At 55.6% G+C, this 12289-nt stretch overlaps 1 protein-coding gene across 1 annotated transcript; it reads left to right on the forward strand.

Moving 5' to 3' along the window:
- Positions 1-975: 975 nt before the first annotated feature.
- On the forward strand, positions 976-12042 carry CDC37 (cell division cycle 37, HSP90 cochaperone). Its single transcript, XM_081093476.1, has 8 exons — positions 976-1184; positions 7454-7735; positions 8078-8186; positions 8294-8409; positions 8494-8616; positions 9677-9859; positions 9943-10014; positions 11512-12042. Exons 1-8 carry the CDS (start codon positions 1083-1085, stop codon positions 11659-11661), a joined length of 1137 nt encoding a protein of 378 aa, XP_080949602.1. The 5' UTR covers positions 976-1082; the 3' UTR covers positions 11662-12042.
- Positions 12043-12289: the final 247 nt, after the last annotated feature.

The raw sequence follows: 12289 nt of genomic DNA on the forward strand, positions 1-12289 counted from the left end.
AGGGGCTGGCGCTCCTCCCACCCCACCGGTCCCCACGAAGTGCCCTTTAATCGGAGATAAAGGCTGCAGCACGACCTTTTATCCCGGTTTCAAAGCGAGGGTTGGGATTGACGAAGGTGTGCGGCTGAGGTCGCCCAAGCGCAGAGTAATGGAGTCCTTGGAGCTCGGCAGAGGAAGAGGGCCCCCACGCGAAAGGGGAGAGGCTATGAGCGGTCCTTGAGTACCCGGCGAGGAAAGCCCATCCACACCTCCACCATTCCCCCCGCCCCATCACCACCGGCGTGGGGCCTGGGGCACTGGCCGCTGGACAGACACTAGCGACACCCAGCGGCCGCACAGGGACACGCCGCCGCATACCCGCTCGGCTGACACGCGGTGGGGTTGGGGCGGGAGGGGTCCGGGTGGTTCTAGTGGGTGAACGCGAGTCCCGCTCATAAGCGGCAGGAGATAGGAGTGGGACAAGGAGGCTCCGGTCCCAACCGGGGAAACACCAGCCCCCAAAGCAGGGCCACATCACGGCCAGCCAAGGGCAGGGTCATATTCCTCCTCTTAGACCCTCCCAGGGCAAGATCCTGCACCCCTCGTTCTGGGAAGTCCCCTCAGATCACACCCCACCCCGATTCACAATGGATAGGGGGCAGGTCTCCTCGCCGAGGCCCCGCCCCTGCAGTGGGTTCAGGCTGTCGCTGTGGCGTGGCTAGGAGGACAATTCTCTCGCTCAGTCTCACCAACTGCCCCCCACCTGCGGCTGCCGTAAATTCCCACTGTGAGGCAGCGGGAGATGAGGGGGGCGCGAGGTTGGGGCGCCCTCAGGTATACCCCCCGGAGGTGCCTAGCGGGGACCCCCAGTCGGGGCTCGGGAGGCCGGAACACGCGCTCTAGTCCCTTTAAGACCCCAGCTCGGTCGCCAGCGCCGCCGCCGCAGTTACTAGGGATATGGCGTCATCTGCGGGTGGGGCTTACGCGCCCGACCGGAAGCGGAAGGGGCGGGGCTCCGCGCACCCAAGTTCCAGTGCTGTCGCTGTCGCTGCCGCCGCCGCCAGTGCCCCTTCGGAACCGAGCTGGCTGGGCCACAGCTCAAGATGGTGGACTACAGCGTGTGGGACCACATCGAAGTGTCTGACGATGAAGATGAGACGCACCCCAACATCGACACGGCCAGTCTCTTCCGCTGGCGGCACCAGGTAGAGCGCGCGTGCCCAGCACCTTCCCCCCTCCCGGGACTCCGCTCCAGAGTTCTGATCCCCTATACCTCCGGGGCCCCGCCATTGACACCTGGGATCCCACCGCACAGTCTGGGCTTTTAATATCTTCTGGGGCTCAACTCCGTGACCCCAGAACTGCCGGGACCCCTAGGGCACCTTCCTCGTAGTCTAGACTCCCAAGACAAGCTTTGGGGGTGCCCCCTAGCCCTGTCTGGGACCTTCGACTTATACCCAGAACTCTGCCAGAGAGTCTGGACCCTGATCCTATTCGAGGACCCACTTCTGATCTTGGATATCCCATTCGCCCCTCCCCTCCCCAGTTCCTAGAGTCCCTAATCCTTGAATGAATCTATTCTGCGATATGACTCCCTGGGTTTGAGGATGATTCCCATTCAGATCCAGAGATCCCACGCCTCCAAATAGAACAAGGAACTCTGCTTCCCCTGGGATTTCTGTTCCTGGCCTGGATGCCAACCCACACCCAGGGCCCCTTCCCTATCATTCAGTCCTGTGCCCTACTGGGTCCTCAGTCCCATCTAAGACTGGAGTTTGGGAACCCGGGTCCCCTCCAGACCGAATTACCAGCTCTACCCTGGTGGAGCCTCCAATTCTGTCTGCTCGCCTTTAGTCTCACCTACTGTAGACCCCATACCCCACAACTTCAGGAAACCCTACCTTAGTAGCTTCCCTCCCAGCCAGAGCCCCTGCTGCTTACTTGGCATTGCAGACCCAGGCACCACCCACACCCCAAGACCAGCTTCCTGTAGCACCTCTGCCAGCATTGGAACACCTCATCCAAACCCATCCTGTCTTCCTCCTAACCCCAGCCTGGTCTGCTGCTGTCAGACACCCAAATTGTCTCTACTCTCACCAGGAACCCTCTCCCAGCCTGATTCCAAATTCACTGCCCCTTTTATCTATTTGCCCCTAAATCCAGATCCCAGAATCCCAAGTCTGAGAGTACCCTGCCTCTCTCCCTGTCCAACAGTGCTCACAGACCAATAGAATAGCTCTCATAAGACCTAATGTTCTGCCGAAACCGGTTTGGCTCAGTGGATAGAGCGTCGGCTTGCGGACTGAAAGGTCCCAGGTTCGATTCCGGTCAAGGGCATGTACCTGGGTTGCGGGCATATCCCCAGTAGGGGGTGTGCAGGAGGCGGCTGATCGATGATTCTCTCTCATCGATGTTTCTAACTCTCTATCCCTCTCCCTTCCTCTCTGTAAAAAATCAATAATATATATATATATATATATATATATATATATATATATATTAAAAAAAAAAAACCCTAATGTTCTAGCCCTGGGTGGAGGCTCAGTGGATAGAATGTTGGCCTGTAGACTGAAGAGTCTCAGGTTCGATTCCGGTCAGGGGCACATGCCTGGGTTGCGGGCTCAATTCCCAGTGGGGGGCAGCCCATCAATGATTCTCTCTCATCATTGATGTTTCTCTCTCTCCCTCTCCCTTCCTCTCTGAAACAATGAAAACATATTTAAAAATAAAAGACCTAATGTTCTAACCTCCTGCTCCCCCATATCAGAGCTGCTGTATCCACATGCCTGTGCCTGTTATACTTTTAAACTGAGGGTGTGTGTGTATCTGTCAGAACCTTCCAGTGAGGAATGCTTCACCCCACCCTCCCTTATGGCAACTCCCAATCACTTATCCAGAAACTCCTAGAAGGCCCCTTCCCATCCTGCCAAGGCATTATTAGTTCCTACATCTGGCCCCCGTCCCATTTTCAGCCCATTTCTTAAAGCAGCAGGCTCTTACGGTGTATCTGCTGGGCAAGCCGCTAGAGAGCAGGGGTGGGGAACGCCTGGCTTGCGGGCCATATAAGGTCCATGAAATCATTTGGTCTGGCCCTGCCAAGGCATTAGGGGTGAGTTAATTAAATGTTTGACCAAATATAGCAGGCTAATTTTTAAGTTGATAATTTTGAATGCCCCTCGACTGATGTTATAAATATCCAAATGGCCCTTGGCAGAAAAAAGGTTCCCCACCCCTGTCCTGGAGTGTAAGAAAGTTCTAGCACTTCCATTTCCTGTTGTGTGTAACATTTATTATTTTGACATATTTAAGACACCCACAGAGCTCTAAAGACAATAAATTTGGGAACACGAGTTTCTTTCGCACAAAGAGGTTAATCTGTACTGCTTTATGGAGACCGCTTTGGTCCTGCTGGTGGGAGGACCCTCTATCCTGTAGCGGCTTCCTCCCGCCACGCCCTCTGCCTCCCCACCCTCCCCCCTCCTCCCACAGAACCTTTTCCTGTCCTGCCGCAAGAGCCCCGAGGCTGTGGTGGAGACAGGCGGCCTCAGTGTCTCCTGCACTGGGCAAGCTTGGGTTCTATCCCGGTCAGCTGAAATGAGATTAGATCTGAAAAGAACTTGGCTCAGGCCCTGGGAGGAGAGGTGGGATTGGTAGAATGGTAGCCTGGTGAGCTTCTTCTTCTTCTTCTTTTAATATATTTTATTGATTTTTTACAGAGAGGAAGGGAGAGGGATAGAGAGTTAGAAACATCGACGAGAGAGAAACATGGATCAGCCGCCTCCTGCACATCTCCCACTGGGGATGTGCCCGCAACCCAGGTACATGCCCTTGACCGGAATCGAACCTGGGACCTTTCAGTCTGCAGGCTGATGCTCTATCCACTGAGCCAAACTGGTCAGGGCGCCTGGTGAGCTTCTGAATACGGACTTCCCCACCTGGGTTCAAATCTTGGCTCCTGAATCACTAACTTGCTGCATGGCCTCCAGCCAAGGGTTTGATCGCTTGGTGCCTCAGTTTCCCCAGTTGGGACTATATAGTATCCACCCCATAGGGTCGTTATGAGGGTTGCTTTATTTACTTAATGGATGTAATGCTTTGGGACAGCACCTGGCATGTAATAGCTCTTTTTAAACTTTAGCCACTACTTTCATCCTTATTATTTAGGTAACTTGCTCTCATGGTAAAAAACAAAAACTAAAAAACCTCCAAAGATTCCAGAAGGGGACAGGTGAGGCTCCCTTGCTCGAACAGCCACCACTGGTTTCCTGCGGCTCCTTCCAGTGAGTTGTGCCACATTAAGATGCCATGAGCCTTGGTTTCCCTCTCTGGAAGGCAGGAGGGCAGCCCCACCCACTGCCGTGGCTTCTGCCCTGCCCAGCCCCTCATGGAGGTGGAAAGCCAGGCCTGGCGGGCAGCCACCCCTGCCAGTTCTGGGAGGCCTTTATTTAGCTTTGGCCTCTCTGGCGGCCACTCAAAGGACACTGGGGAAAGCTTGGTGGCTGCCCAGCAGGGTGGTAGGTTTCTGCTGCCACCCAAGGCCAGCCGTGATGCCCGCCTGAGAGAGAGCCCCTCACAAGTCAGCAAGAAGGCTCCAGGGTGGCACAGGCCCTTGTGGAGAAAGGGAGGTTGCAGAGGCCAGGCCTGTGTTGTTTTTTTATCCCTCCGTGAGGCAAGGGCCTTCTCGATCCCTATCCACATGGGGGAAAGCGAGGCTCAGGACCGGTGTGTCAATCCAGGGGAGCGCCAGTCCTGTAGAGGCCCAGGTCTCTCGATTCTCACCCACTGTATGCCTGGCCCTGTGCTTGAACCTGGACAGAAGCCCGAAATAAGGCATAAAAGCAAGTTAACAGACCAGTCTGGTGGTGGTAGTTATGACAGTGATGATAACAGTAAGATACTGAGTGCTGTGTTGCAAGCAGTTGCCATGGAATCATATTTAGTCCTCACAGCAACCCTGTGAGGCCTCATTTCACAGAGGGGAAAACCAAGGCAGGGAGCAGGGTAAGGGACTTGGCCAAGGACACGTCACCAGTAAGTGGTGGAGCTGGGTGCTGTGCTGATGCAGTAACAACCATTCCCAGTCAGTGAGCCCTAACTCAGGGGCAGAAGTAAAACTGAGCCCCCAAAGCGCATTTCCTTGTTTGAGCCCGAAAATGTTCCCCAGAGACAGCGATTGTCCCCTTGGACAGACAGTAATGACAGGAACCATGTGGGGATGGTGCTGGCTGGGCGCCCATGCCTGGACCGTCTGCTTTAATTTATAACCTTCTTTGCTCCTCCTAGTGCAGTCCCATGAGTGTGGTGGTGGTGTCTGCATTTGACAGATGAGGAAACAGATTCTGAGAGGTTAGGGGATCGGCCCGGGGACCCCCAGGCAATACACCGTGACCATGGAATGTGACCCCAGCTCTGGGGCCTGAGGCTGCCCTCCAGCATCTTCTCACATTATCTGATGATCACAGAGGGGCTTTGGGGACGCAGTGACGCTTAGGAGGACACTGGGGAAGGCTCTATTGAAGCTGAGACTTGGCAAATCAAATGGTGTAAGAGGAAGAGAATTCCAAGTGGAAGGAACAGCATGTGCAGAAGCTAAGAGGCAGGAGAACTGGTGTATTCGGGGAACCACGTGGGCCAACATCTGCCTGGGACCCAGAGTTGGCAGAGGAGGGCAGGACCCAGCCCTACACAGGGACTTGGTGCCCGGTTGGCAGCTGGGGGCAGGGTCAGAGGGTCCCATCTGAACCCACACACTAGGATGGAGTAGAGGGAAAAGATGTATATGTTCCAAAGACTCCCCTGTCAGCTGCTGAGCCTGGATTTGAGAGAGCAGCCGTTGAAGGCAATGACATCTCTTGGGATTTTGTCAATGGCTCTGGATTGAATGGGCACAGCCAGGAGCCAGGGAAGATGGTGTGGAGCCCAGCAGGGCTGTAGAGCAGACAGGGCTGAGCAATATGATGGGGGTCTGAATGGGGGGACTGAGCGAGGGGGACGGTGAGATGGGCACCATCACTGAGCTTAGGGCACAGTGGAAGTGGACATTTGGGGTGTAACACCCAGGAGGCTCCTGGGCACGAAGCTGGGGCCCAGGAGGGCATGCTGTCCTGGAGACAGCTGAGTGGGCCTTGGCAGTGATCCAGGCTCAAAGACTCGCAGTGGAGTGAATTAGAGAATCATTTAATAGTGGAAAACCGTCAGGACTGGGTGCCAGAGCAGGAGGGCAGGGCAGGGTCAGTGAGCAGGCCTCAGCTGGGGGCAGGAGGTGGGGTAGGGGTGGCTTCACTGAGGGAGGACATGGCAGGAGACTGGGTTTTGGGGGGTACAATGGTGGGTTCGGTTTTGGACATGGAGTTGGAGATGCCTACGGGACACCCAGGCAGAGGTGGGTGGAGAGGGTTGCTGGGCAGAGGATGGTGCTCTGGTGTTGCAGAGAGAGGCTCTGAGGGAGAAGGGGAGCCTAGGACCTTGGTGAGGGGTGTCTTTTTATTTTATTTCATTTTTTTTGTTTTGTTAATCCTCACCCAAGGATATTTTTTCCATTGATTTTTAGGGAGAGTGGGAGGAGGGGGTTAGGGGGTAGAGAGAAACATCGATGTGAGAGAGACACATCGATTGGTTGTCTCCTGCACGCACCCAGACCAGGACTAGAGATTGAACCTGCAACCTCGGTACGTGGCCTTGACTGGGAATCAAACCCGAGACCCTTGGTCCTTTGGGCCGACACTCTATCCACTGAGCTACACCAGCCAGGGTAGGGGGTGTCCTGACTCATCCAGCAAGCAATTCCTGAGCCCCTGCTATGTGCCAGTGTGTGTGTGACCCAGTAAACAGATGTATCCCCACTTCTGGGGAGCCAGTATCCTTGGAGAGGGACAGTGCCCAAAACATGGTAAATAATTGTCGCTGGATGTCAGCAGGTGACATGTGCTGAGGAGGAAGATAATGCAGGACAGGAGTGAGGGGAGGGCCTGCTCTTCAGTAAGGTGCTCGGGGAAGGCGTCACCTATAAGTCAGCATGTGAGCCAAGATGCTAGGGATGCGAGAGAGTAACCTGGGGGGGGGGGGGGTGGACCCGGGCACAGAGCCTTCCAGGCCAAGGGAACAGCCAGTGCAAAGCCTCTGAGGTGGGAGTGCATTCAGGAAAGGTTGAGGCAGCCAGGTGGCTCTGGGCAGGGGAGTTGGAGGAGGTGAAGGCATGGAGGTAGCAGGGCCTTGGGGACTATGGGGAGGACTTGGGCTTTTGCTATGAGTGAGGTGGGAGCCATGAGGAGTTCTGAGCGGAGGAGGGACCTGTCCTGACTCAAGTGTGTGCAGGTATCTCGGGGTGAGGGTAGAAGCTGGGCACCCAGGACGCACGTTGGTGCAGTCATTCCTTGTGACCACCCCAGGTATATCCTGGAAGCCCTTGGCTGAGATGGGGCCAGGGTCAAGGGACAGGCTGTTCCCCAGAGTGATGGGCCATCCCTGCGCACAGGCCCGGGTGGAGCGCATGGAACAGTTCCAGAAGGAGAAAGAGGAGCTGGACAGGAGCTGCCGCGAGTGCAAGCGCAAGGTGGTGGAGTGCCAGCGGAAGCTGAAGGAGCTGGAGGTGGCTGAGGGTGAGGGCAGCAGGGCGGAGCTGGAGCGGCTGCAGGCCGAGGCTCAGCAGCTGCGCAAGGAGGAGCGGAGCTGGGAGCAGAAGCTGGAGGAGATGCGCAAGAAGGAGAAGAGCATGCCCTGGAACGTGGACACGCTCAGCAAGGACGGCTTCAGCAAGGTCTGCGGGGGCTGGCGGGGTCCTCGCACCCCTGGGTGGGCTCCGTGGCCATTGGAGGTTGGGGCTTGAGGGCTGCACAGGTTAAGGGAGAGATGGATGGGGGCAGCGGGGGGAACAGGGATGCCAAGTGGATGGAGCACCCCACTGGTCCCCTTCTGATCGGCCCCAAGGCCCTCGTCCGAGGCCACAGGTGCCATGCTCGTGCTCCTGCCACATTGATGCTCATGGCGCTATCCCTGCCTCCACCGTGGATGGGATGGGCACGGCGGCCACGGCCCATCCGGCCGTGTTCGAGGCACTCCGAGGCCTCACCCCAGCCCGCTCCCTCTCCCCCCACCACAGAGCATGGTCAATACCAAGCCCGAGCAGGTGGAGGAGGACTCGGAAGAGGTGAGAGAACAGAAACACAAGACCTTTGTGGAGAAGTATGAGAAACAGATAAAGCACTTTGGTGAGTTGGGTGCAGGGCTCTAGCAGTGGGGGCCTGAGGGGTTGCGTGTGACAGGGGCTGGCCCTGCCTCTGGGTCCTTCCAGCACCCTGTCAACACCTTGTTGTAGGCATGCTCCACCGCTGGGATGACAGTCAGAAGTACCTGTCAGACAACGCCCACCTGGTGTGTGAGGAGACGGCCAACTATCTGGTCATCTGGTGCATTGACCTAGAGGTGGAGGAGGTGAGTGGAGCAGGCCCTGGGCTGGGGAAAGGCTCTGCCCTTAGGCTGCCACTTGGTGACACTGTACTGGTTCTCGTTGGGCAGAAATGTGCACTCATGGAGCAGGTGGCGCACCAGACCATTGTCATGCAGTTCATCCTGGAGCTGGCCAAGAGCCTGAAGGTGGACCCCCGTGCCTGCTTCCGGCAGTTCTTCACTAAGATCAAGGTAGGGGCCCTGAGCAGCTGGGGCAAGGTCGGGGTGGTCCTCAGGGAACCAGCCTACGGTCGATGGTGGGAGGCAAACACATGTCCACTGGGGCCCAGGCCTCTATGATTAGAACCTTATACATCAGGAGAGGGCTGAGCCATGGAGGAGGTGAGAATGTGTTGGCTTCCAGACAGATTTTGAAAGAGGGTGAGGGACAGAGTCAAGGACACCTCCAGGTTTCTTACCTTGAACACCTGGAAGAACAAAGCTCCGTGCGCTGAGCTGGGGAGCTTGAGGGCAAGGCAGATTTGGGGTTGGGGCCGTGAGATCCAGAGCTCAGGTGTGGCGGTGTTGAGTTGGAGGTGTCTACGAAAATCCCCACAGGAGGACGTGAAGGAGTGGCTGAGGGGGTCTGTGGTGCAGGGGGCGTGCAGGCAGGTGGCATTAGCATACAGGCACACTTCGTTTGATTGCACGTCACCTTATTGAACTTCGCAGGTGTTGTGTGTTTTTACAAATTGAAGGTTTTTGACAACCCTGTGCTAAAGTCTGTCGGCACCATTTTTCATGTCTCTGTGTCACATTTTGGTAATATTTTCAGTTTTTCAGACTTTTTCGTTATTACTATATTCATTATGGTGATCTGTGATCAGTGATCTTTGATGTTACTAGGGCAAGACCAGCAAAAAGATTACGACTCGCTGAAGGCTCAGATGATGGTTAGCATTTTTTAGCAATAAAGTATCTTTTAATTAAGGTAGGTACATTTTCTAGACATAACGCTATTGCATACTTAGTCCACAGTATATTGTAAACATAACCTTGATGTGCGCTGAGGAACCGGATACTCGTGTGACTTGCTTTATTGCGATGTTTACTTGGTTGCGGTGGTCTGGAACCGACCCGCAGCACCTTCGAGGTCTGCCCGTGTAGGCGGTACAGTCTGAGCTTAGAGGCGGAGACTAGACGGAATAGAGAAGAGGCTCAGCCCCAGGGTGTCTCTGAGGACTGGCAGCAGGAGGGTCTTGGATCCCTCGGTCCTGCCTGGCAAACCCCTCTTGCCTCCTGCTCCCCACAGACAGCCGACCGCCAGTACATGGAGGGTTTCAACGATGAGCTGGAGGCCTTCAAGGAGCGCGTGCGGGGCCGCGCCAAGCTGCGCATCGAGAAGGCCATGAAGGAGTACGAGGAGGAGGAACGCAAGAAGCGGCTTGGCCCCGGTGGCCTGGACCCCGTGGAAGTCTACGAGTCTCTCCCTGAGGTGCGGAGCCCCAGCCCCAGGCAGGCAGGACTTGCGGAGTCCCAGGGGCCCAAGCCCTGACCTCAGCCCCTCTGCCTCCACAGGAACTCCAGAAATGCTTCGACGTGAAGGACGTGCAGATGCTCCAAGACGCCATTAGCAAGATGGACCCCAGCGTAAGTAACTGCATTCCCGGCCCACCCATTAGCCAGGTTGAGTGGCAGGCCAGCAGTGTGTCCCTCAGCTCTCCATGTTGCGGATAGAAGAGTCTCCTGGGCTTCTGGGAGGAATACGGGGGGCTGGGTCACTGTGGCCAGCACATGAGGCAGCCAGGCTTTTGGACCACTGGCACCTACTGTGTCCTCGGCATCCAGACTGAGCATCACTTGACTGTGGGCTGTTTGTGAGCACAGCCAGGACACCCCACTGACCCCAGCTGGCCAGTGATTCAAGGTGGTCCAAGGAGGGGGTTCCTCCCCAGCGTCAGATACCCCATCAAACCATAGATTCTCTCTCTTTTTTAAAAAATATATATATTTTTATCTATTTCAGAGAGGAAGGTACAGAGAGAGAAAGAAACATCAATGATGAGAGAGAATCACTCATCGACCACCTCCTGCACACCCCCCACTGGGGTTTGAGCCCACAACCCTGGCTTGTGCCCTTGACCGGAATCGAACCCGGTACCCTTCAGTCCATCGGAACGCTCTAGCCACTGAGCCAAACCAGCTAGGGCCACAGATTCTCTTTTGATATTAACTGGCCAAATGCATGGGAAGGGCTGGGCACATGGTAGATGCTGGTAAACCTCAGCTGTCATTGTTGTTAGGAGCAGTAGCAGTGCTGAGAGATGAGTCTTAATAGAGCTTGGTTTGACCCCATTTCTGACAACTGGCTTAATGGTTGGCCATACTGGTTTCCTCATATGTAAATTGGGTCCATTCAGAGGATCTGTGCTGGGGTTTCTAGATCTTCAAACTCCGGCTTGAGGTTCACTGCCTGTCTTTGGTACACAGAGGTCATACTCTTTTTTTTTTTTTTTTTTTTAATATATTTTATTGATTTTTCACAGAGAGGAAGGGAGAGGGATAAAGAGTTAGAAACATTGATGAGAGAGAAACATAGATCACCTCCCTCCTGCACACTCCCTACTGGGTATGTGCCCGCAACCAAGGTGCATGCCCTTGACCAGAATCGAACCCGGGACCCTTGAGTCCGCAGGCCGACGCTCTATCCACTGAGCCAAACCAGTTAGGGCTTTTTAAAAAAATTTTATTGATTTAAGAGAGGAAGGGAGAGAGGGATAGAAACATCAATGATGAGAGAGAATCATTTATCGGCTACCTCCTGCATGCCCTGTATTGGGGATGGAGCCCACAACCTGGGCATGTGCCCTGACTGGGAATCGAACTATGACCTCCTGTTTCATAGGTCAACACCTAACCACTGATCCGGGCTGCACTAGCCACATTTGACTTACTTGATAGCCACATATGGCTGGTGGCCACCGTGTTGGACAGCACAGATTATGGCTCCTTTCCATCGCTGCAGACAGCCCTTTTGGATAGCTCTGCTCTAGAGTGAGCAGTAAGCAGGCTTTAGGATGTGCAGGAGACAGGTGCTCCTCCTGGAGGTGGCAGCTTGGCCTCACCTGTCTGTCTTTCTCCCCACAGGATGCAAAGTACCACATGCAGCGCTGCATCGATTCAGGCCTCTGGGTCCCCAACTCCAAGTCCAGTGAGGCCAAGGAGGGAGAGGAGGCGGGGCCCGGGGACCCTTTGCTGGAAGCTGTCAAGCCGGGGGAGAAGGATGTCAGCGCGTGACCCGCCCAGCTGCCGCCCGCCTGCCTGCAGGCTTCCGGGCCCCCCTTTTCAGAAAATGAAAATAGATGCCATTGCCCTAGCTCCTGGCTTCCTTCACTTCCCCCCACCCTCCAGCCTGGGAGACCTGCCCATGCCCTACCCCCCGCACTCATCCAAGTCTTGCTTTGAGTCAAGGGCCTTCACTGCCTGAGCTCCCCCATCAGCATTATGCCAAAGGCCCTGGGGTGCAGGAAGGAGCAGAGGTGGTTAAGCCGATCCACAGGAGCGGGGGAGGGTCCCCCGCCGAGGGGCCTGCTCCAGTCAGTTTCCACTGTCAGCTGTCGGGTCTCCTCTATGGTGAACAGCAGTGATCTTCCAATAAAGGATTTCAGATGCTCTGTACAGCGTCGCGCGGGCTGTTGGCACAGCTCTTCTCGGGGGTGGGAATGGGGGGCCTGGTGAGTGTTGGTGACTAGACCTGTGAGTCCCACGCTTTGCCCTCCATCTATCTGGGCAGCTCCTGTGCTCACTCCAGACACACTGTTCCACCTCTCCCCTCAAGGTCCTCACCTGCCTCTCGCCTCTCAGGCTTTGACGTGTCTTGTTCCGCTAAGTCTCCTGCACCATGTCTCGCCTTCCATGTGGGCAG

This window comes from Myotis nattereri (genome assembly GCF_964212035.1).
Source record: "Myotis nattereri genome assembly, chromosome: 5".
Classification (NCBI taxonomy): Eukaryota; Metazoa; Chordata; class Mammalia; order Chiroptera; family Vespertilionidae; genus Myotis; species Myotis nattereri.